Source organism: Delphinapterus leucas, chromosome 1 (assembly GCF_059928025.1).
Source record: "Delphinapterus leucas isolate spDelLeu-1000000601 "Yukka" chromosome 1, BTC_Dleu_Yukka2, whole genome shotgun sequence".
Lineage (NCBI taxonomy): Eukaryota > Metazoa > Chordata > Mammalia > Artiodactyla > Monodontidae > Delphinapterus > Delphinapterus leucas.
Window position 1 is genome coordinate 61,966,676 of NC_143129.1, and position 25,852 is coordinate 61,992,527.

At 37.8% G+C, this 25,852-nt stretch overlaps 2 protein-coding genes across 8 annotated transcripts in view; one reads left to right on the plus strand and one right to left on the minus strand.

Annotated features, from left to right (window-relative positions):
* The window catches only part of CENPL (centromere protein L), a 104,937-nt gene extending 93,694 nt beyond the window's left edge, over positions 1-11,243 (plus strand). For all 5 annotated transcript variants that reach the window (XM_089910968.1, XM_089910980.1, XM_089910970.1 and 2 more), the window contains one exon: positions 1-11,243. This exon is cut by the window's left edge. The gene's annotated coding sequence lies outside the window, so the exon portion shown is untranslated.
* KLHL20 (kelch like family member 20) overlaps positions 1-24,122 on the minus strand; it is a 78,490-nt gene extending 54,368 nt beyond the window's left edge. Inside the window, exons 1-4 of one of the 3 annotated variants that reach the window (XM_089910921.1) lie at positions 24,004-24,122; positions 23,021-23,084; positions 16,650-16,707; positions 8,759-9,332 (exon numbers count right to left, since the gene is read on the minus strand). In XM_089910921.1, coding sequence (XP_089767047.1) covers positions 8,759-9,301 — 543 coding nt within the window. In that variant the 5' untranslated portion in view covers positions 9,302-9,332; positions 16,650-16,707; positions 23,021-23,084; positions 24,004-24,122. The remainder of the gene's footprint in view (positions 1-8,758; positions 9,333-16,649; positions 16,708-23,020; positions 23,085-24,003) is intronic. The other 2 variants (XM_022565225.2, XM_022565227.3) reach the window with 2 other exon arrangements.
* Between the last annotated feature and the right edge of the window lie 1,730 nt (positions 24,123-25,852).

Genomic DNA, 25,852 nt, shown 5'->3' on the forward strand with positions numbered 1-25,852 from the left:
ACAAGAAAAAGAAATAAAAGGTATCCAAATCAGAAGAGGTAAAATTGTCATTATATGCAGATGACATGTTACTATATATACAAAAACCTAAAGACTCCACACAAAAACTACTAGAACTGATAAACAAATTCAGCAAGGTAGCAGGATACAGGATTAACATACAGAAATCTTGCATTTCTTTACACTAACAATGAAATATCAGAAAAAAAAAGTTTAAAAAAATCCCTTTGAAAATAACATCAAAAAAATAATAAAATATTTAGAAATAAACCTGACCAACGAGGTGAAAGACTTACATGCTGAGAAGTATAAAACATTAATAAAGGAAACTGAAGACGATTCAAAGAAATGGAAAGATATCCCATGCTCTTGGAAGAATTAATATTGTTAAAATGGCCATACTACCCAATGGAAGCTACAGATTTAATGTGATCCCTATCAAAATACCAATGGCATTTTCCACAAAACTAGAAAAAATAATCATAAAACATATAAATATAAGGAACTACAGAGGATCTAGAACTGCCAAAGCAATCCTGAGGAAAAGAGCAAAGTTGGAGGCATAACCCTCCCAGATTTCAGAAAAACTATATTGGTATATATACCAATATATCAAAACTATATATACCAATATATATAACAATATACCAAAACTATATTGGTATTGGCACAAAAACAGACATATGGATCAATGGAACAGAACAGAGGGTCTAGAAATAAACCCGCACAGCTATGGTCAATTAATCTTCGACAAAGGAGGCAAAAATATACGATGGGAAAAAGACAGTCTCTTCAGCAAGTGGTGTTGGAAAAGTTGGACACCCACAAGTAAATCAGTGAAGTTAGAACACACCCTCACACCATACACAAAAATAAATTCAAAATGGCTTAAAGACTTAAACGTAAGACATGACACCATAAAACTCCTAGAAGAGATTACAGGCAAAACATTCTCTGATATAAATCGTACAAATATTTTTTTAGGTCAGTCTCCCAAGGCCATAGAAATAAAAACAAAAATAAACAAATTGACCTAATCAAACTTCCAAGCTTTTGCACAGCAAAGGAGACCATAAACAAAACAGAAAGACAACCTACAGAATGGGAGAAAATATTTGCAAATGATGCAACTGGCAAGGGCTTAATTTCCAAAATATACAAACGGCTCATACAGGTCAATATCAAAAAAACAAACAACCCGATCAAAAAGTAGGCAGGGCTTCCCTGGTGGCGCAGTGGTTGAGAGTCCACCTGCTGATGCAGGGGACACAGGTTCGTGCCCCGGTCCAGGAAGATCCCACATGCCGCGGGGCGGCTGGGCCCTGAGCCATGGCCGCTGAGCCTGTGCGTCTGGAGCCTGTGCTCCGCAACGGGAGAGGCCACAGCAGTGAGAGGCCCGTGTACCACAAAAAATAAAAAAAAAAAAAGTAGGCATTAGACCGAAATAAATATTTCTCCAACAAAGACATACAGATGGCCAACAGGCACATGAAAAGATATCCACACTGCTAATGAGAAATGCAAACCAAAACTACAATGAGGTATCATAACAATGGTCAGAATGGCCATCATTAAAAGGTCTACAAATAATAAATGCTGGAGAGGATGTGGAGAAAAGGGAACCCTCCTACATTGTTGGTGGGAATGTAAACTGATGCAGCCACTATGGAGAGTATGGAGGTTCCTTAATAAACTAAAAATAGAGTTACCATACGATCCAGCAATCCTACTCCTGGGCATATATTCAGAAAAGACAGAAACTCTAATTCAAAAAGACACATGCACCCCTATGTTCAGAGCTGCACTATTTACAATAGCCAAGACATGGAAGCAACCTAAGTGTCCATCAACAGATGAATGGATAAAGAAGATATGGTGTATATATATAATATGTATGTATACCCTATATTATATATATTCCATTATATATAATGGAATATTACTCAGCCATAAAAACGAACGAAATAATGCCATTTGCAGTAACATGGGTGCATCTAGAGATTATCATACTAAGTGAAGTAAGCCAGACAAAGACAAATATTATATGATAACACTTATATGTGGAATCTAAAAAAATGATACAAATGAACTTATTTACAAAACAGAAACAGACTCACAGACATAGGAAACAAATGTATGGTTACCAAAGTGGAAAGGATGGGGAAGGGATAAATTAGGAGTTTGGGATTAACAGATATACCCTACTATATATAAACTAGATAAACGACAAGGTGCTATGGTATAGCACAGGGAACTACATTCAGTATCTTGTAATAACCAAAATGAAAGAGAATCTCATAAAGAACTGAATATGTAGATATATAAAATTGATATATATATATAGACTGAATCACTTTGCTGTACAGCAGAAACTAATACAACATTGTTAATCAACTACACTTCAATTAAAAAAGAGAGAGAGAGAAAAAAAGGGAGAGGGCCAAGTCAATAAAATCAGAAATGAAAAAGGAGAAGTTACAGCTGACACCACAGAAATACAAAGGATCATGGAGACTACTATGAACGACTCTATGCCAATAAAATGCACAACCTAGATGAAATGGACAAATTCTTAGTAAGGTACAATCTCCCAAGACTGAACCAGGAAGAAACAGAAATTGAAACAGTACTGAAATTGAATCAGTAATTTTAAAACTCCCAACAAACAAAAGTCCAGGACCAAAGAGCTTCACAGGTGAATTCTACCAAACATTTAGAGATGACTTAACACCTATCCTATTCCAAAAAATTGCAGAGGAAAGAACACTTCTAAACTCTTCTATGAAGCCATCATACCTGATGGCTGATGCCTGACACCAAAACCAGACAAAGATATCACACACAAAAAGAAAATTACAGGCCAATATCACTGATGAACACAGATGCAAAAATCCTCAACAAAATAATACTAGCGAACTGAATCCAACAGTACATTAAAAGGATCATACACCATGATCAAGTGAGATTTATCCTAGGGATGCAAGGATTTTTAAATATCTGCAAATTAATGTGATAAACCATGTTAACAAACTGAAGAATAAAAACCATACGATCATCTCAAAAGATGCAGAAAAAGCTTTTGATAAAATTCAACATCCATTTATGATAAAATAAAAACTCTCCAGAAAGTGGGCATAGAGGGAACATACGTCAGTATAGTAAAGGCTACATACATGAGAAACCCACAGCTAACAACACCCTCAATGGTGAAAAGCTGAAAGCGTTTCCTCTAAAATCAGGAACAAGACAAGGATGCCCTCTCTCACCACTTTTTTTTTTATTTTTTTTTGGCTGCGTTGGGTCTTCATTGCTGCATGGGCTTTTCTCTAGTTGTGGCGAGCAGCGGCTACTCTTCATTGTGGTGCACAGGCTTCTCATTGTGGTGGCTTCTCTTGTTGCGGAGCATGGGCTCTAGGCACGCGGGCTTCAGTAGTTGTGGCACGTGGGCTCTAGAGCGCAGGCTCAGTAGCTGTGGTGCAACTTAGTTGCTTAGTAGTGGGCTTAGTTGCTCTGTGGCATGTGGGATCTTCCTGGACCAGGGATCAAACCGTGTCCCCTGCAGTGGCAGGCAGATTCTTAACCACTGTGCCACCAAGTCTCTCACCACTTTTATTCAACATAGTTTTGGAAGTCCTTGCCACAGCAATCGGAGAAGAAAAAGAAATAAATGGAACCCGAATTGGAAAAGAAGAAGTAAAACTGTCATTGTTTGCAGATGACATGATACTATACATAGAAAATCCTAAAGATGCCTCCAGAAAACTACTAGAACTCACCAAAGAATTTGGTAAAGTTGCAGGTACAAAATTAATATACAAAAATCTGTTGCATTTCTGTCCACTAATATGAAGTATCAGAAGGAGGAATTAAGGAAACAATCCCATTTATCATCACATTGAAAAGAATAAAATACCTAGTGATAAACCTACCTGGGAAGGCAAAAGATCTGTACTCTGCAAACTGTAAGATGCTGATGAAAGAAACTGAACACAACACAAACAGATGGAAAGATATACTGTGTTCTTGGATTGGAAGAATCAATATTGTTAAAATTACCGCACTACCCAAGGTAATCTACAGAGTCAATGCGACCCCTATCAAATGACCAATGGCATTTTCCACAGAACTAGAACAAATAATTTAAAAATTTGTATGGGAACACAAAAGACCCCGAATAGCCAAAACAATCTGGAGAAAAAAGAACAGAGCTGGAGGAATCATGCTCCCTAACTTCAGATTATCCTACAGAGCTACAGTAATCAAAACAGTATGATACTTGCACAAAAACAGACACATATATCAATGGGACAGGACAGAAAGGCCAGATATAAACCCACGCCCTTATAGTCAATTAATCTACAACAAAGGAGGCAAGAATATACAATGGAGAAAGGACAGTCTCTTCAATAAGTGGTGCTGGGAAGACTGGACAGCTACATAAAAGAGAATTAGAACATTCTCTGAAAAATAAACTCAAAAGAATTAGGAGTTTGGGATTCAAATATACATACTACTATATATAAAATAGATAACCAACAAGGACCTACTGTCTAGCACAGGAAACTATACTCAATATCTTGTAATAACTTACAATGGAAGAGAATGTAAAAAAGAATAACTGAATCATTTTACTGTACATCTGAAACTAACACAACATTGTAAGTCAACTATATTTCAATAAAAATTTAAAAAATAAACAACCACCCCCACAAAAGTTCTATGAATACTACTATGAATTAAACTGGCTGCTTTTGAAAAAAAAATTTTAAAAACCCCTCAAAATGATTAAAGACCTAAATGTAAGACCAGATACTATGAAACTCCTAGAGGAAAACACAGGCAGAACACTCTTTGACACAATCGCAGCAATATTGTTTTGGATGCGTCTCCTAAAGTAAAGGAAATAAAAGCAAAAATAAACACATGGGACCTAATTACACTTAAAAGCCTTTGCATGCCAAAGGAAACCATCGACAAAACAAAAAGACAACATACTGAATGGGAGAAAATATTTGCAAATGATACGACCAATAAGGGATTATATACATTGAAGCATTCAGGAGTAAAGGAATATGATGTATGCAGTACACTCTCAAATTGTTGAAAGAAAAATATTTATATAATAAGGACAAAATTATAAAGAAAATGTGTCAAAATGTTAACAACTGGTGAATCTTGGTAAAGGGAACATGAAAGTTTTCTTTTTCCTACAACTTTTTATACATTGGAATTTTTTTCAAATAAAGCTTAAAAATTATTTTTCCAATCTGATAGGTTAAGAAATGTTTTGATGTATATTTCTTTAGTTATGTGTAATGGTGAGTATCCTTTCATATGTTTATTTTATACCTGAATATCTTTTTTACACATCGCTTATTCATATCCTTTGCCTATTTTTCTAATGTATTTTTTTATGGTTTTTCTCATTGAATTTGTATGAGTCTTATGGGAATTAGTGTTTTTTCTGACACATATGAACAAAATAGGTTTTCTGAGTTTGGCATTACCTAATTTAGTTTATGGTACTTTTTTGGTTGAACAATATTTAATTTTTATGCAATCAAATTTATTAATCTTTCTATATGGCTTCTGGGTTATACCCTGCTTAGAAAGGCCGTTTTTACCCCCAGCCTACTAATGCTTTCTTCTAGTACTTTTAGAATTTAATTTTTTAGGTTTAATTTATTTATCAGTTGGGAATTCCATCTGTTTAAAGAGTTTATTTTTTCCCCAAATCACCAGTTTTACTAAAGACACATATTAAACAATTTTACTTTCCTCCACTGACTTGAAACATCTACTTCTGGACCCTTCTCAGTGCCACTGATCTGTTCCTTCTTTAGTTCCAAACTGTATTAATATTTAAAGCCAATGATTCTAATATTAAATTTTGGAAACTACCTGGCTGTTCCAGCATAAATAGTTATCCGTTGGTACCTGAGGAGGATTGGTTCCAGGATTGCCCTCTACCCCACTCCCCTGTGCCCCCAGGATACCAAAATTCATGGATGCTCAAGACTCATATAAAATGGCACAGTATTTGCATAATCTACACAATCCTCCCATATACTTTAAATCATCTCTAGATTAACTTATAATACCTAATACAATATAAATGTTATGTAAATAGTTGCCAGCACCTGACAAATTCAAACATTATCTTTGGGAACTTTATGGAATTTTTCATATTTTTGATCCACAGTTGGTTGAATCTGTGAATGCAGAACCAGCAAATATGGAAGGCCAACTATGTGTGTGTGTGTGTGTGTGTGTGTGTGTGTGTGTGTATCCTCCTTAGCCAATCCCTTCCTTTGCATTTCATGACCCCCACGTTGCTGGTTTTCCTCCTTTCTCTACGCTAGTTATTCCCAGCTTCGTCAGTTGCTTTTTTGCTAATCATCCTTCAATATTTGGAAAAATTTTAGGGCTTTTCTCTTTTCTCTTCCTACTAGGTGATCTCATTGGCATTGATTTTTTTAACCTTGTTTATGGTGATTTTTGTAAAAAAGTTTTATATTTATATAAAATATTAAAAAGTTTTAAATTTATATACAATCAAATATATCAATTTTCTTTTATGGCTTCAAGGTTATATCCTGCCTAAAAAGAGTTAAGCCATAGTTTAATTATGACTTCATTACTATGTTGATGACTCCTAAATTTTAGTCTCAGCCTAACTTCTTTTCTAAGATACAGATGCATATAAACAGTGAGCTGCTCAGTATCTCCATTTAGCTATCTCACAGGCATCTCAAACTGAATATATCTAAAATGGAACCCATGATTTTACCTCCTCAAACTGTTCCCCTCTCCATTTCTAGTACAGATTCCCAGAAATGAGACTGCCGAGTCAAAAGAGTGTGAACAAAAAGTGTGTAATTTTGATATACTGCCCAGTTTCCTTCCAGAGGGGTTATATCAATTTATACTTACACTAGCAGTGTAGCTATTTCTCCATGGTCTTGTCAACAGGGTGTGTAATCAAACTTCTGGATACTTGCAATCTGATAGATTACAAATTTGTAATCTGATAGATAAAAAATAGTACTTTGGTATAGTTTTAATTCGTTTTTAAGTTATTAGGAACAAACGAGCAGATTTTCATATGTTTAAGGGCAATCTGAACTTCTTGTTTACTGCCCATTTTTCTGTTAGGTCACTGGTCTAGGTTATTGACCAATAGGAGCTCTTGATGTATTAAGGATATATCATCTGTAATATGAACTGAAAATATTTTCCCCCAGTTTGTCTTTGATTTTTGTCTTGATATTGTTTTACCATGCACAAATTTTTAATTTTTATATAGTAAAATCTATCAATATTTTCTTCTATGCTTTCTGGGTTAGTCAATTAGAAAGGCCTTCTTCATTTCAAGATTATAAAGGAATTGCTTCATGTCATCTGCTACTATTTTCATGGTTACACTTTGTATTTTTTAAATCTTTGATCCATTGGAAGTTATCCTGTTGGACAGAAGAGTGGTACTAAAGAATAAAATGAACCATGTCTTTCCTTTGCTTAAAACCCTTTAATGGTTTTCTTTTCTTTTTAAAAATAAATTTATTTATTTATTTTTGGCTATGTTGGGTCTTCACTGCTGTGCGTGGGCTTTCTCTAGTTGTGGCGAGCAGACGTTACTCTTCATGTGGTGTTCAGGTTTCTCACTGCTGTGGCTTCTCTTGTTGCAGAGCGTGGGCTCTAGGCGTGCAGGCTTCAGTAGTTGTGGCTCAGGGCTCTAGAGCGCAGGCTCAGTAGTTGTGGCGCACAGGCTTAGTTGCTCCACAGCATGTGGGATCTTCCCAGACCAGGGCTCGAACCTATGTCTCCTGCATTGGCAGGTGGATTCTTAACCACTGCACCACGAGGGAAGCCCTTTTAATGGTTTTCTATTGGTCTTAAGATTAAATTTCAAATTCTTAACATGGTCTATTAGCTCCATTGTGATCTGGCTCTATTCTTTCTATAAAATCATTGTGTTACATCCTCCCTTTTGCCCTCTGGATCTCACTGGGTTTCTTTCAGTTCCTTGAACTTGTTATGCTTCTTCATGTTTCAGAATTTTGTATGAAGCGTTCCAGAACCAAAGTTAAATCTCTCTGTAATACACTGTTAAATCTCTCTGTAATACACTGTTAAATCATCCAGGGCTTCTTCTCTGTAGCACCCATTAACTGTAATTATGAATTCAATGGCTATCTTCCCTGCTAGATTATAATTTCCACTAGAACAGACACTCTAGGCATCTTGTTCATTACTGTAGCCTCTGTTCCCAAGCACAGTGGCTGAAGTATAGTAGCTTTACAAATACTTATTAAATGAATGAATAAATGAAAAATAACAGGTTTAATAAAAAACTCCTTCTAATAACATCCAATTCATTTTTCTGATTATTAGTTCAAACAATCTCTGATCTACAGTTTATTCTGCTGAACACTCATATAATCAGGAAGGAAGTGCTTTATAAAAACGACCAATACCAACTATCCTATCAGTAATAAACTGTATTCTGGCTTATAAATTAGCCTTTTATGAATATGTCTAGGGAAATCAATCCCTGAAAACTTTCGTTTTTGTTAAAAGAACACAAAATTGTCCTATAAAATAAAAACCAGGCTTAGAATTTGTAACATTTCTTTGATATTATGAGTTAGAATTAGCAGTAAATACCTAAACAGGTATGTGTTAGCAGAATGGTGAACCCATATTGTTCTTCTGACAAATACACTGTGAATGCATCAAACCACCAAGTACAACTCACCTCTTGAAAGTTATGTTGAGTGAACTTGTCTGCTATCCTTAGCAACTCACGACATGAATGTGTGTCAGCAAAAGCCCGAATGCCCAGGCAGTTAGAAGGATCTAATTGTCTCTTTAAGAATTCACAACAGGCTTCCTGTATTTCTGCCAGCTGAAGGAGGCAAGCAGCTGGCAGAAGGGTCTGAACATTGCCCTCTTCCACAGTTATCTGGGAGGTATATGCAAAGTCTATCAGTAGTTCCATTGCCCTCTCATCTATGTCTCGGATCACAACTTCCGTCTGACGGCTCTCTGCCAATTCTCCTGTAAACATAGCTCGGAAGTAGGGACTACAGGCTGACAAAATGACTCGATGGGCATATATCTTCTTAGCGCCCACAACTAGCACCACATCACACAGCTCCCGGTGCTTTCTCAGAAGGTTAATCACTTCCAAGGTTTGTCGAGGGTGCTTGTCTGAGATATAGGGCATGCGGGCAGGTTGGGGAACCCCTTCTGGCAGTTTGTTGGGGTCTCCAAGGGTGCAGCGGCTTGTTACATCCATTCCAGTCTCTCCTGGTCGAATGTTGGTACACCTACAGAGATGGGGGTGGGAGAGAGAAGAGAAGATGGCAATATTTTTAGAAGCTAATTCCTGCATTTCACATGTATATTGTATGTAGAAATTCAGGTGCTAACTTACTAGGTAAATGCCACAAACTTAAATTATTGACAAATAATTAGAACTAAGACATTTGGATTTTCATAATCATCACACTGTATCTATCAACATGGAGAAAAAAAGAGAATCTATGCTCCTCAATTAAGATGATAACTATGCTTTTAACAAATATTTACTAGTTCTTATATTTTACAGAGCATTTTGCTATGGACTGAGGAAAATTCAAAGAAATATAAAGAGGTAATCAGGGAACCTAATTATCTAGAAGGAGAGACACATGAATAGCCGAAAGGGGGCAACCAGGATAAAAAATGTGGTTCAGAAAGGCAAAATCTATAGTTATTTGTTTATACTGGAACATAGACCTGGCATAAGCTATCAGGTTATTACAAAGGTATGTATTTTTTTGTGTGTGAAGTAGGAATATTACATTGCATTTTTCCAGAGCTTAGGTGAAATATCCTACACACATGCTTCAGATCGTCATACTTCTGTTTCTGATTCTCTACTTACTAAGCAGTCTTCTGACTCATGTGAGTCTCAGAAACTAATCATCTATGACTGTACTGAGATAGTCTAATACTGGCCTGCAAGAGACAGTATCAGTTTACTACCCCTAAAGCTGTAGCACTGACAAGACCTACAGTATAATAAAACACTAGAGTGTTGACAGAATCCCCTGGGAAGGAGAGGAGAATATAAAAGGACATTTTAGGAAGAAGAAACTACACTTAGCTCTTCCTTTCTTCAGCAGCAACCTGTTTTTCCCAAGTACTTATAAATTCAATATTTCTACGCTTGGCCTCAGCCTACAGGTAACTGTATTCTATAGTACAAACTGTTCATAATTCCTGACATCTGGTAGAAACAGCACTGTTTATGCTTGACAATTTAAAACTGAAACATAAAACTGAGCAAAACTGAGTTAAAGGATAATTGTTACCACCCATGTAAACAAGCAAAAAAGCTTTCAGCCACAGTACTTAATGGTCTCTTGTTTGTAGTAGATGCTGAAATAATACATCACGTGGTTAACAGTGGTACACCATTAAAGACAAGACCATTTAAAATTTTTCCATTATAATACTGACATTGTATGTTGAAATTAAAGAGTTTTTGTTGTGACCTTAATTATGTACACAAAGATGGTACTGTTGAACTCAGACATAAACAATTTTTTATTTCACCTAAGTACAATATGAAAGCTAATTTCTACATATCTACTTTTTAAAAATAACACAGTATGCAAATAAAAACACTTATGATTGTATTAGATTGTATAGATTCTGACTTTCAATAATTGGTCATTTCTCTATGCTTATCAACTGTCTGGTTTGCAAACTTGGAAGGAATTCTCTTAAATGTGGTCATTCTCAAAAGTTCTGTTTTCTCTGCTCTCTATACACATTCTTGGGGAAGTGCATTTAATCTCATGGTTCCCATCACCCATATGTGAATGGCTAAAGCACATAGGCTTTCACTAGTTGTGTCGAGCAGGGGCTACTCTTTGTTGTGGAGCACAGGCTCTAGGCACGCGGGCTTCAGTAGTTGTGGTTTGCAGGCTTAGTTGCTCTGCAGCATGTGGGATCTTCCTGGACCAGGGCTCGAACCTGTGTCCCCGGCATTGACAGGCAGATTCTTAACCACTGTGCCACTAGGGACATCCCAGGCCAAAAATCTTGGAGCCCCTTCCCTTCCACATACCCTCAAACCCAATCCATCAGCAAATTCTGTCATTCTACCTCCAAATAATACCTAGAATCCAACCATTTCTCTACCTTTCCACTAGTCCCACCCTAATTCAGGCTATCCTCACACTTCTTTATATGATAATAGCCTCATAAGTGGTCTGCTTGCTTCCACCTTTGCTGATTTATATTCTCTTCTCTAAACAACCAAAATGATCCTTTAGAAAAGTCAGACTATACCTTTCCTCTGCTCAAAATCCTTTAAACACTCATATCAGTAGCAAAAAACAAAGCCTATAGAGTTTACGAACTTCTATATGACTCCTCCCCTGGCTAACTCTCTGAATTCGTCTCTCACTTTCCCCTTACTCATGGTTCTCTAGTCACACAGACTTCCTTGCTATTTCTGGGACACGCCAAGGCCTCTCTTGCTTCAGAGCCTTAATCCTCCTTCCTGAAAGGTTCTTCCCCAAATATCTGCAGAGCTCATTCCCTTATTTCTTTCAGATCTCTGTTCAAATGTCAACTTATCAGACCACCTTATACGAAACAGCATCTCTTACTTTTACTACCCTATACTCTTTACCGTGCTTAATTTTTCTTCTTGAATAATTACCTCCTGATATAATGTATTGGCTTTCTCTCCCAACCAGAACATAAGCTCCATAAAAACAAGGCCTCTGTTCTCTTTTACTCAATGCTATCCTTCAACACGTGGATCCAGTGCTCATTAAATAGCTGTCAAATAAATTCAGCTTTTCTTCCTGCCAAAATAAACTATACCCTCCAAACTTTCTTGTCTGGTTCTCTTGAAAGAATGCCCAGTTTGTAGCCAGGCAAACATAGATTCAAACCTTAGCTGCATCATTTATTAGGTATAATCTTGGGCAAATTACTTAACGTCTCTGATCCTCAAGTTCATCATTTGTAATTGTGGGGATAATTACACTTACCTCACAAGGAAAATGACAGTGCTGGGATTTGTCTGAATGTAAGTCCTCTGACTCCAAAGTCAGTGCTTTATCCTGAACTGTTTTGGTCAACTAGATGGAGCATTTGAAGCAGAAATGATCCTGGCAATCTGGTTTACGTGGTTGTTGTTCTTAGAAGGGAGAAAAGGCAAGCATGCTGCCACATGGCTGGACTATGCTGCTCTTTTAGGAGAATGAGAAGGAGCAAGAACAAGGATCACCGAGACGATAAGGGGTGCCTCATTTTAAATCTTCTGAGAAGTTGTATTTATTTCTAGCAATTTAATTCTAGACGTTATATTTAATTCTATACATTAAGTTATTTCTTCTGTGGTTCTGCTATTTGTTTTTGTAAATGTTTACTTTCAAAAAATCTAAGCCCACATCCTCCAACAGTCTCATCACATCCAAAGGGTTCTACTGGCAGAAATGGTTCGTTTTTTCTACCTTGCCCCCCCCACCCTGCCCCGTACATCCCCATACATTTTTCTGGGCATCTTTGAGGGGAAGTTATAATAAGTGTCCCAGAAATAGGTTGTGTTCATACCTTGTCACATCTATATTCACAAATTCTTTGTTTGGAGTCTGATGGATTAAGTACTCTAATGATTTGAGGGGTGGGGTGGTAAACTAAAGTGTGAACTGCTCCCCAGCAAGAGGAAAAAACCCTAGGAAAGCTATTTTTTTTAACCACTTTTTAAAAATTGAAGTATGGTTAATTTACAATGTTGTTAGTTTCAGGTGCAGAGCAAAGTGATTCGGTTATACATACATATATGTATACATATATATATATATATATATATATATGTTCTTTTTCAGATTATTTCCCATTATAGGTTATTACAAGGTATTGAATATATTTCCCTGTGCTATACAGTATGTCCTTATTGTACATCTATTTTATACTGTGTATATGTTAATCTTAAACTCCTAATTTATACTGCCCCCCCCACTATCTGCTTTGGTAACTGTAAGTTTGTTTTCTATGTTTGTGAGTCAATTTCTATCTTGTAAATAAGTTCATTTGCTTTCTTGTTTTTGTTTTTTTTGTTTTTTTTTGATTAGGAAAGCTTTTAATCAAAGGCTTGGGGGAGCAAGCCTGATTGTCCAAGTGAAAATTCATCTGGAGAAACCAGAGGATCTCAAATTATTTGCTTTTCTATCCCAATAGTGAACTAATGACATTACAAATATATATATATATTATATAATATATACATAAAGAAATTGAATTCAAATAACATTTTTATTAACTTAATTTTCAAGACTAATTTACATATGTTTTAAGGCTGAAGGAGCTAAGTGGAAGGATTATTCTGGACTCCATCCACAGTTAACAAACTAAGGAGACCAAATAGAGCTTTTGCCTTCTCCCACAAAAGGACTGCCAATTGCTTCATTTGCAAATATTTTCTCCCATTCTGAGGGTTGTCTTTTCATCTTGTTTATGTTTTCCTTTGCTGTGCAAAAGCTTTTAAGTTTCATTAGGTCCCATTTGTTTATTTTTGTTTTTATTTTCATTTCTCTAGGAGGTGGGTCAAAAAGGATCTTGCTGTAATTTATGTCATAGAGTGTTCTTCCTCTGTTTTCCTCTAAGAGTTTTATAGTGTCTGGCCTTACATTTAGGTCTTTAATCCATTTGGAGTTTATTTTTGTGTATGGTGTTAGGGAGTGTTCTAATCTCATTCTTTTACATGTAGCTGTCCAGTTTTCCCAGCACCAAGAGGGAGGAGATATGGGGATATATGTATATGTATAGCTGATTCACTTTGTTATAAAGCAGAAACTAACACACCATTGTAAAGCAATTATACTCCAATAAAGATGTTCAAAAAAAAGGGGGGGGGAAGGACTGCCAATTCTAGGAAAGAATCAGTCTTTCTAAAACCAAAAGGGTATAAAATCTGCCAATCAGTTTAGCAGATTTTGTATTTATTAAGTGCTTATGAAAAACATAACTTCAAGATAAAGTCTATTAATGGCATATTTTACCATCAACTCTCTCAAACCTTAACAAAATCTTATTTCGTTCTACCAGCCATGTACTTCAGGGGAAGCTGACCATATCCCCAGCTTTAAGGATGAATCCCAAATTCTCTTGCAATTTTAGGTCAGGATGAAGCTGATAGTGAAGAGGCTACACTGGAGACGCAGAGAGAACTTGGGTCCAAGGAGGTACTATGAGGCCATGCATCGACCAGCCCTGGAGCTCATACTACCTATGGCCTTCTCGTTATGTAAATAAAAGATGTCCATATCGATTAAGCCAGTTTGAGTCAAGAAACTTTGTTACTTTCAGCCCCAAACTTTCTGATACCAAAAACACAGTAGTTAAAATGTGAAACAGGGCTTCCCTGGTGGCACAGTGGTTGAGAGTCTGCCTGCCGATGCAGGGGATGCGGGTTCGTGCCCCGGTCTGGGAAGATCCCACATGCCACGGAGCGGCTAGGCCCGTGAGCCATGGCTGCTGAGCCTGCGTGTCCGGAGCCTATGCTCCGCAACAGGAGAGGCCACAACAGTGAGAGGCCCGCGTACCACAAAAAAAAAAAAAAAAAAAAAAAAGTGAAACAGTAAAATTAGCCACATGTTCTAAATTTACTAAACAACATTAACACAGAAAAAATTGCCCTTGCTTTGACTGGCCAACTATTCCTGTATATAGAGGTTCTTGCTCCATTATTATCAGATTTTCTAAATATGGTACTGATAGATTTAGAATTATGGTTTGAATTTGTGCCTTTTCTTTCAAATGAAGTAAAAATGTTGTTAGAAGACTAGATACTCTTTCTTCATGGCTGATTGCCCAATTCCTGTTAGGCTGTTACATTAAGTTTTAAAATACTGTTTCTCTAACACCAGCTATGCGGGGGTGCTTGGTAAAAGCACAGATTCTTAAGGGGGGCTAGAGAATCAATATCTCTGGGGGTGTAGTTACAGAGTCTGCATTTAGCAAGCAGGTTATTTTAACACAAATTAAAGTTTGACTAATAACTGGCTAATAAATTTGACTAATAAATAAAATTTCTTTATTAGCGGAAACTGTTGGTTTTTACAAAGAGACTATGTTGACCTAAGTCGAAAGGAAATAACAACATGGAGAAAGTAATGATTCAAAATGTAGCTATAAAGGAAAGAAAAAAAGTAAGAGTGAAGTCTTGTCAAACATACAAAATGAAATAAAACAAGAAGGATTCACATTTACCAAAATGTCAATAAATCTAAAAAATCAGACATTATGTATGAAATCATTTTAAGAAACTGTAGGGACTTCCCTACAGTTGGTCCAGTGGTAAAGAATCCGCCTTCCAATGCAGGGGACCCGGGTTCGATCCCTGGTCGGGGAAAAAGATTCCACATGCTGCAGCGCAACTAAGCCCGCGTGCCACAACTACTGAGCTCTCACGCCTCAACAAGAGAGGCTGGGGGCTGCAACCTACAGAGCCCACATGCCCTGGAGCACGCACACCACAAGTAGAGAGAAAACCTGCATGCCACAACTAGAGAGAAGCCGGCGTGCCACAACGAAGACCCAACATAGCCAAAAAAAAGCACAAAAAACTAATTACTACATTTGAATTTGTACATATAATTGGAAGGAAAAAGCTGCTATTAAAATTTTTTCAATTATTCTTTCACATTCTGTGGAAAAGGGCAATGTTTATTTCAGAGACAGATGGTGCTTTTAAGAAAACATCTATTTGGGCCTTTTAATTATAAAACGCAAGGTGAGGGCTCCTTGGGATGATAAAACCATTAGATGTACTTCGTCTGCAGTAATTTTTGGTTTGTTTTGAAATTTAAATTGAATTTGAATATCATTAGGAGGGCTTGGAATCTTAGTTCACCACAGACCCCACCACTCTCTCTTATGTGAAACTATGCCATGCACTTATATGAACTACCTATAAGATATACGAGGATTTTGTTTTTTAACCTCTGTTCTAGAGGCAGCAAGATTGTAACAAAGAGAACTAAACTACTCAGTATAATAAAGTAACAGTAATTTCAAAGGGAGAAAGTTTTAGGGCGAGAAAGAGAATTAGAAAGGAAAAGAAACAGAGACTGATTAAAACTGGTGGCAGGTTGTGATTTAAGGAGAGAAACAGCCAGTGAGAAAATAATGAATGGCCAAACCTTTATGGTCTCCTTCATTATCCCTAAACTTTCAGTAAAATCCTGAGGTATTCAATGGCAGTGGTCAATGAAGATGAAGAGAGAGACAGTGAGTATGCAGTATTTCTAGAAAGAAGCTTGGCTGTGAAAAGAGACATAAACTACTATGTCTGTTTAAAGAGAGTAATAACTGGAAAATGATTATATATTGATGCAAAGAACCAGAAGGAGGGAGAAGTTTTAAAATATATGTAAAGAGGGAGAGAATAAATGATGGAGCAAAATTCTTGAAAAGTGGGGGTATTTAGAAACAAAATACAGAAGAATGGATCTTAGACAAAAGGGAGAGAGCTCACCATAAGAGGTCAGAGTAAGGGCATGGGAGGAAACATAGTGTGGAAACAGATACATTTATTTTTGGGTAAGGAGGTGTCAGGAACTTGAGGAAGTTCATACCTGATGGCCTCTGTTTTCTGTGAAGCTGGGATTTGGGGGAGCAGGTCACTTGCTGCCACTGAAAGGAGTGTTAAGAGGATTATGAGAAGAATGGGTAAAGGATGTGAAATAGCTACTGTGGGGAATGAGTAAGCATTGATTAGGGACTCATAGAAATACTGTTGGATGACATTGTTGGCCCAAATGATATTAAAGACTCTGAATACAGTAGCATGAATTCCCTGTGGCTGGTTTTATCCAGCAGTAATCAACAGCCCAAATTACAGAATATAAATGCCTGCCTTAATCTAGAATGGGTAAATGCCACGGACAAACTCGGGAGTTCAGTGAGTGGTGGCTAGAAAATGGTTAAAGTGGTTGCAGGAGTAAACTGTAAAAACACAAGAGACAAAAGTGTGTTGATTATGTTTAGGTCAAAGAACAGCTGGAATGGGCATTCAAGAGGTTATGGTCAGAAAACAAGTTATCAGGACTTAAAACGATTTCGGAGAGAGATTTTCTGAGTGATAGTAGGAATGAATTTTTGAAGTGAGTGAAGGTAAAAGTCCCAAGAATTTAGGAGGTCAAGGAAATGCAGGCTAGATAAATGCATGGGTCATTCCCATGAATACTGATATCTCGAATGATAGAAGAATCAAGTCATGTGCATGTAGGAAACATAAACCAAAGAATAAAATATCTTAAATATTCTTCATGTTTGCTAAAGGAATGCTACAACTTTAGTACCTCCCTAAATACATTTAATAACAGCATTTCCACATACCCCAAATATTTGAGTCAACTTAAATTTCACAGCTATCATGGCACTCGTTCCTCAGATCTACTTCAAAAGTAATAGTCTTAATTGAGGAAAGAGTCATATTCTATAAGTGGCTATGATAATTTGAAATCAAACACAATAAAAAGTTTAGAAAAACATAGCCTTCTAAAGCATTTATACTCAAGTTTTATCTCTTAGTCCAAAGACCTGCAGAATCTTTCCTTAGCTTGGAATTGTGCTCCTTATCTACCAAATGAGCATCTCTCCCTTTATACTTCAAATATTTGTTTTAATTTGGAAATTAACAGCCTGCTCTTAAAAGATTCAGCTGAGTTGACCCTCATTTAAAGTCCTAAGCACACACGAATAGGGAGAGCTAGAGATTTGAGCATACAAATCCTTAAAACAGAAATAACATCTCAAGGTGCCAGTGAGGCTTATTAGAAGAGCATCCACTAGGCAGTACATTCCCTACCACACCAGAAAGCCAGGCAGTTAATTCCTTAATCTGAAAGTAGGTCATGAATACTTCAGCCTTAAGGCATCACTGTTTATTGGATGAAATGAGGGTCAGCATTGGGTGCCTTGGCCCAGCAACCAAGGTAAGATGGAGAAAGGGCAACTGGCCATGCAAACAAGCTGGTCTCCCTTTATGTCAGGAAAGCAAGTCTTCCTAGGATACCTCTCAGCAACTTCCACTGACATTTCATTGGCAGCACTGTGTTACATAGCCAACCCCAAATGCAAAGAATATTAAACATATCAAGTATAATATTTTTTCTTGTGTCTATATAGTAGGAGGAAAGAAAGGTGTTGAGTAAGCCAACGTGGCATGGCACACCAAGAAAGAGCCAAATCAAGCAGGTGTATCTTATATTATTATTTTTTAAAATTAATTAATTTATATTTTGGCTGAGTTGGGTCTTCATTGCTGCACACGGGCTTTCTCTAGTTGCAGCGTGTGGGCTTCCCATTGCGGTGGCTTCTCTTGTTGCAGAGCACGGGCTCTAGGCACACGGGCTTCAGTAGTTGCAGCATGCGGGCTCAGTAGTTGTGGCACACAGGCTTAGCTGCTCCGCGGCATGTGAGATCTTCCCAGACCAGGAATTGAACCCGTGTCCCCTGCATTGGCACGTGGATTCTTAACCACTGCACCACTAGGGAAGTCTCCTTATACTACTATTTTAAAGCATACATTTTAGACTAAATAGAATAAACTGGAAATTCTAGACAAGAGATCTGAATGGGATTTGTCTTTTGATGTTGAACTCAAGGAGCTCATCTGTGATCTTCACCGTGAGTGAACGTTATCAATAAAATCTCTAGATACAATTAAATAAAACAAAACCCAAAGAACCTATAGCTTCTTACCCATTTATGAATCTTCAATGGATTTTCATCTTAGGCCCCACCTTAAACACCCCTGGTACTCCCTAGGATTTTGCTTTTGGCATCTTCCTTTTCTGTTCTACCCTCATTCACACCTACAACTTCAAGAATCTTCTGCATACTGATGACTCACAATTGTTTTTTTCTCTCCAGCCCAAACTATTCTTCTGCCCCAGATCCATAGTCCAATTACATGCTGGCTATCTCTACCTGGCTGTTTCCTAGACATAATAATCTTAAAGAATACAAAAGAGAATCTATTCTTGGCTTAGTAAAACCTGTTCCTCTTCCTGTATTTTTTTTTTTTTTTTTTTTTTGTGGTACGTGGGCCTCTCACTGTTGTGGCCTCTCCCGTTGCAGAACACAGGCTCCGGAAGCACAGGCTCAGCGGCCATGGCCTACAGGCCCAGCCGCTCCGCAGCATGTGGGATCCTCCATGACTGGGGCATGAACCCGCGTCCCCTGCATCGGCAGGCGGACCCTCAATCACTGCACCACCAGGGAAGTCCCTCTTCCTGTATTTTTGATCTCATTATGGCAGCACCTAGTTTCCCAAGCTAAGATCTTTGGAGTCATTTATATCATTACCTTTTCCTCACTCTATATTCACCAAATCCTTTTGATTTTACTATTAAACTCTTAATTCCATCCTCTTCTCTCAATCCCCACTGCCACTGATCTACTTCAGGGCCTCATCAGCTTTCATCTAAACTACTACAACTCCTTTAAATTAGTATTTTTTGCCATTATTTTTTCCCTCTTTCTGGTCTACATCCTATCTTCTTAAATATCAGCCCAAAAACCAAATCTGATTTGTATAACAACATCCATTGCCTCTTAAATACCTAAAGGGTAAAGTTGAACTCTTTCCCATGGTTATAGCCTCATTTTCCATGATTTTCCCCCCTTGTTTCCCCTTCTTCCTCCCTCATATACTCTGCACTCCAGATATACTTACCATTCCATACATGTTATACACTTCCAGGTCTTGGTGTCTTTTTGTGTTTTCGTTTTTGTTTTTGGCACAGCTGTTCCTTCTGTTTATGGTGTCTTTATTATCTCCCTTCTTTAATTCTTATCCTTTAAAGTACATTCTTTAAAGCAAATTCTTATCCTTTCTAAAAGATCCAGCTCAAATATCACCACCTCTGTGAAGGTGAGCTTTCCTCATCTCCACAGAGCACAGGTTTACATCTCTACTAAAATGCTGTTCATGGGACTTCCCTGGTGGCACAGTGGTTAAGAATCCGCCTGCCAAAAAAAAAAGAATCCGCCTGCCAATGCAGAGGACACGGTTTCGATCTCCTGGTCTGGGAAGATCCCACATGCTGCGGAGCAACTAAGCCCGTGTGCCACACTAGTGATCCTGTGCTCTAGAGCCCGCAAGCCACAACTACTGAGCCCGTGCACCACAACTACTGAAGCCCACTCGCCTACAGCCTGTGCTCCGCAACAAGAGAAGCCACCGCAATGAGAAGCCCGCGCACCACAATGAAGAGTAGCCCCCGCTTGCCGCAACTAGAGAAAGCCCATGTGCAGCAACAAAGACCCAACGCAGCCAAAAAAAATAAAGTCCTGTTCATGTCGTATTATGGTACCTGTTTACATGTCTTTCCATCACTTCATCTGTATACCTACAGTATACAGGCATAGAACAAGTACTATATAAATGTTTGGTGAGTGAATAAACCAATTCCTAATAAAATCAGGCTCAGTTTCCTATTTGTATATTTAAGAAAAGATGGAAGAATTACATTGCAAAATGTTTTAGTATCTCTAAATTAAATCAATGATTAAAAAATAGTATCTTGGGAGACGGGCACACTGTTGGTGAGACTTCAGACTGGTATAATCTCTAAGGAGAGGAATATGTTAATATTAACCAAAATCTTGAAATGCACATACTCTTTGGGCAATTTTACATCTAAGAATTTATCCTATACTTACACAACTGGGCAAAAACTACATACAAGGATATTCACTGCAGAATTGGTTGTAACAGCAAACCGTTTGAAATAAACATCTCTCAAAGGGACTGGTTAACTATGGTACTTACAGATAATAAAATACTATGTAACTATTAAAAAGAATAAGGTGGGTCTATGTATTTGTCATATCTACAAGATAATGTGTGAAGTGAAAAAAGAAAGATACAGAAGACTGCGCATGATGTGTGAACATTAGTGTTTTTTAAAAAGGGGAGATATTCTATATATGCTTGTATATGCATTACAATACTGAAAAATGCATAAGAAACTGCTTTCAAGTGGTTCCTCTGGAGAGGAAAATTGGGAGCTAGGGTCAGCATTGGGAGACTTACTTTTCATTGAATATCTTATCTTTTAAATTTTGTAGCATTTACCCATAATAGGTAGTTAAATAAATGAATGCAATGAAGCTTTACTAATAAAATGCCAATCAGTTTCATAAAGCTTTATGATTAAGCATCGGAATACCCTAACAGCAATTTTCAATCTTTTCTTGTTCATCGTTTTTCCCCCCTCATGGGAAAAGTCTGTAGATACGGTTCAGCTGTTCAGTCATTCAAGCAATTATTCAGTGATCATTAGGTGCCAGGGATACAAAGATACAGAAGACATATGACACTCAAAGAGCTCACACTCTAGTAGTGAGAACAAACATGTATTCAAATAATCTCAATATAAACAGTTATTTCTCATTCAAAGCTTCTCCAATAGCTGGTAAGTATAAACCCAACATTACTTTCCAGAGACTGCTTTCTGGGTTGCAGCAGCAAGAATGACAGCCCAATAAGGAAAGGGTGTGACCAAGACTTAACATAGGTAGTAGGTAAAAGTAAAACCAGAGAGCAGCGGTAGGCCAGGCTCTGGCCAAGTGATGGTGATGAAAAAAGAACTGTAACTTAACAATTAATGGCATCAGAATTCTCCAATATGTTTAAACAACTGGCAATATTATATAAAAAAAGCAAGAAAAAAAAAGGGTAGGTATGAGTGATTAAGCAAATATTTTATACAGAAATTACTGATAAACCAAAAACATTCTCATGCTGTGCCTTCTCTTTTTGAAAAATAATAAGCTCATATTAAACAATTACATAAGATATGACATTTACTGCAGCTGAGAATGAGAAGCAATCAGTGGTTCTTGCAATCATGTTAGAAGTTGAAGTGATGAAGCATTTAATATATGTGTTGTTAATTTCTTCATGTACTTTCAGTCAAATATTATTCCTACTTTAGAGTCAGACACAAATAAGATAATGGTATTTGTTATATCCATAACATCTTTTCATCTGGCGAGCTCAAAGCACTTGCAAGCATTCATTAATTCCCAATATCCTGGTCAGATACATTACAGAAGTAAACTGGGGCACAAAGAAGGTGAACAGGTCAAGGGCAATCAAAAAAATCAATAACTGATTTGGAAAAAACATTTATATTCTGGTTCTTCCTCCTGGTTCTAAGTCATACCCCCATCACAAAATGCTTCTTCTCTTAAAAGGGTCTACCAGAGCTATTTATCTTTGATGTTAAACAAAAATGATTAAATACAGTTCAATAAATGTAAAATGAGTTTTACAAATGAAGAAATAGAAGTGGGCTGATTTTCAATAAGGATTTGAGTCCTATTTGTTGGAACAGATTGAGAAAAAGCATTACCAAATTTCTAAATTCTAGGGTTAGGAGAATTGTCTATGTTTTCCCACACACTGTTGTATTTTTCTATGGACTAAGTTATGTCCAATAACTTTTTTAGTCCTCGACCAAACTTCCCTGCAATGCAGCTATTTTAATTAATAGAACAAATGTATTAATGAACATCAATGAAATAACCAAAACCATAATTAGACATTCAGTACAGCGTATTATAAGCAATCATTAGTCTTATATGGCAACAGAACCCTCTACATTCGATGGTTGAAGACTATAATAAACCCATACAGTATCACAGTACACTTAGTGATTACCACAAAAAATTACCATGCCAAAAGGAAAACTGAAGTGTTAACTATATAAAACGCACAGCACTCTTTAGCAATTTAAGTTTTATATCTTACTCTATTTAAAAAGCTATTAATTCCTGATACTACTCTTGATTTATTTTAGAACAAGAATCATTAGTTACAAGCAGAATTTGGTAAGATTTGAAAACGTTTAAAAAATTTTTTAAATGAAGCCCTGGATTATTATGTGAATTGCATTTAGTGAAACCGAAGGTTTTCTTCCTAAATGCCTACCTGCGCATTGGCTTTCCTTCCATGCAACATGAAAAGTACCCTTCACCACACTCTAAAGCCGAACCTAAGACAATAGAAAAGCAGTGCTTAAAAACTATTTCTGATCTTTCCGATAACAATCTCTATACAATAATTTCGTTCAGTGATAAAGAACTTTATATCCTATTATACGACAGGCCTTTTGCACATGCACAATCATAACCCTTACCTAGTACCTTTAAGATGACCATCTTTACTCTGAATGCTAAAAAGATTCTATGTGAATGTGAGGGTAAGTGCGCTAAATAGTCCCGACTGCTAGGTTGGTCTTGTCTCTCTTCAAAAAGTGCTTTGGAGACATTTAACTTTGACCTATCAAGTATATCTACAGAGTATTCACCAGATACCCATAGCAGTACTAACATGATAGATCGGATAGGGAACACGCTGGTTTAACAACGGATCTGAAAGCTGTTAAGTTGTCCCGAAGGGACAGGAGTAGGAGCAGTCACTTGCCTTTAAGAACAAACAACTCCACTTTCGATAGCCCGGGCAGATAGAACAGGGTAGAGAAACTATGGCTCCAGACTAACATTCTCTTTACAAGCCCTTCCCTCAATTCCCGAAACAATGTCCACCACCCACTTGGCAAGATTTCGCTAGGTCCCGAGGGTTAAGCGGGACTCACGATATCCACTTCCTTCCCCGCAAATTCCAACCCGTCTGGGGAAGTTGTCCAGGGTGCGGAACCCCACGCCCTCAGGCAGAACGGCCCAGCGGCTCCCCTGGCTCCGGGGTAGGGCTGTCAGCCAGCTCGAGCGCAGTCTGGTGCCCCGCAAGGCCCAGCCCCAGTCCCCCAACAGTCCCTTCCTGGTGCCGACTGACAGGCGGCGGGAGACGCACGGCCCCTACCCAATGGGCAGCTCGGCAACTTGGGACCACAGATTTGCAAAGCGAGTCCTGGGTGCTGTCCACTGTCCCCTGCTCTAAGGCTGCTAACCTACCGGCTCCGACACTTTCTTCTCTGCAGTAGGCTCCTCTGCCTCCTCCGCCCGCCGCCTCCTCTCTGGCCTCTTCTCTGCCTCGGGTAGCGCAAGGAGGATGCCGCTCCTCGAGCTTATTTCCCCCACACCCCCCGCCCCACTTCAGCAGCAGGAAGTAGTCCTGTTTCTAAATCGTTCCCTCTGGAACCCACGTACCCTGCCAAGAGGTTCCGGCGCAGATAAGGAAGTAGATGCGCCCTTTGTTGGGGGCTTAGGTCCCTTCAAAGACTGCCAGTCCTCGTTACCAGTTCCTTGTATCCCCACGGTGACCACTGTGCTAGTTCACCGCTGAACTGGCAATATTTAAATACTGAAGGCTTCTTTCTTCTCCCCATCAGAAGCCAATAGAAAGATGGGAGGAGTCACGGAAAGCCAGGAATTTTGATTTATTTGTAGCTGGTGCGTTTCCTGTTGGCACAATCTTTTCCCTTATTGTGGATTGAATGATTGACACATGCATACATTCAGTCGACATATATCTATTAGGCCCCATATATCTATTATGCTCCAGATTTCCCAGCTTAGCTTTCAAGACACCAGGGTTTTACTCAGGATTTTAAGGCTATGTCAGCTTCCCTTTCACTTAGTATTCTACAAGAGACACTTCACCAAACACTTCTCTGAACTCACTTTAGTATTACTGAGGAAAAAAAAAATCTTTGTCAGTTTGTCCTTTGCCTGATTTTCCCATAGCACACAGCCACCTAATTTTCACTATATGTTTAGAAAACAAACAAGTGGTAGGGTGGGGGATACAATTTCAGTAATATCAGTGAAAGACTGTTGCTGGTTTCCTGATAACTATTATAGGCTGAGCATGAACGTAACCAGATTTTCTTTAGCTGTTCTTCACATGGAATCTACACAGATTTTTGCAGTTGTGTCTGAAAGGGAAAGAATGCATTTTGTTAATTAGCTTGTAGTAGGAAATGCATGGTCTTTAGATCCAGACACCGATAGTTTCAAATCCTAGTCCTGTGATTCACCAGATTTGTGATCTTGGTCAAATTTCTTAATCTCTTAGGCATTAGTTTCTTTTGTATAAAAGGGAAATAATACTCTTTTTATACAATTGTTGAGAGAAGTCAATTATAATGAAGATCATGTGTGTCTGGCACTTAGTAGGCACTCAACAAATGTCAGTTTTCTCTCCTTTTTCTTTAAATGGACTCAACTGAGCACTTATTGCATGCCAAGTACCATGCTAGGCTTTGGAAATACAGTCGTGAACAAGATAGACACCATCCTGAAGCTCTAGTGATCATTTATGTGGTTATGATGGTTGACTTTCGAACAACTTTTTCATTATGAGTAATTGGTCTAAACCATCTCCATGCAAATTACCAATACCGACTAATGAGAAATCAGAGGAAATCTAATGGGGACTGTGGGGTAGGATTTCCTAGCATTTTTAGAAGAGATGCAGGAAGAAATAGCATCTTTTCCCTTTGGCCATTGTTGTGCCTGGATGAGACACCTGGAAGACCACAACCGTTTTGCAACTATGAGGGAAGGCAGAGGAGAATGAAGCTAGACAATAAGGATGGTAGAACAGAGAGACTGAAAGAATTGGGGTTCTTGAATGTAGTTTTTAAACTACTCATTCTCCCTTGCCCAGACACTTCCCTATTGCTGGACTTGTAGTTATGTGAGATAATAAATTTCCAATAAGCGAGTTGGGGGTTTCTATTAATTGCAGCCCAAAGCATACTAGTTTGTGTAAAAAGATATAGACAAAATAAACAAGTAAACAAATAAGTAAAATAATTTCAGTCAGTGGCAAATGCTATCTAGGAAGGAGCTAAACAGG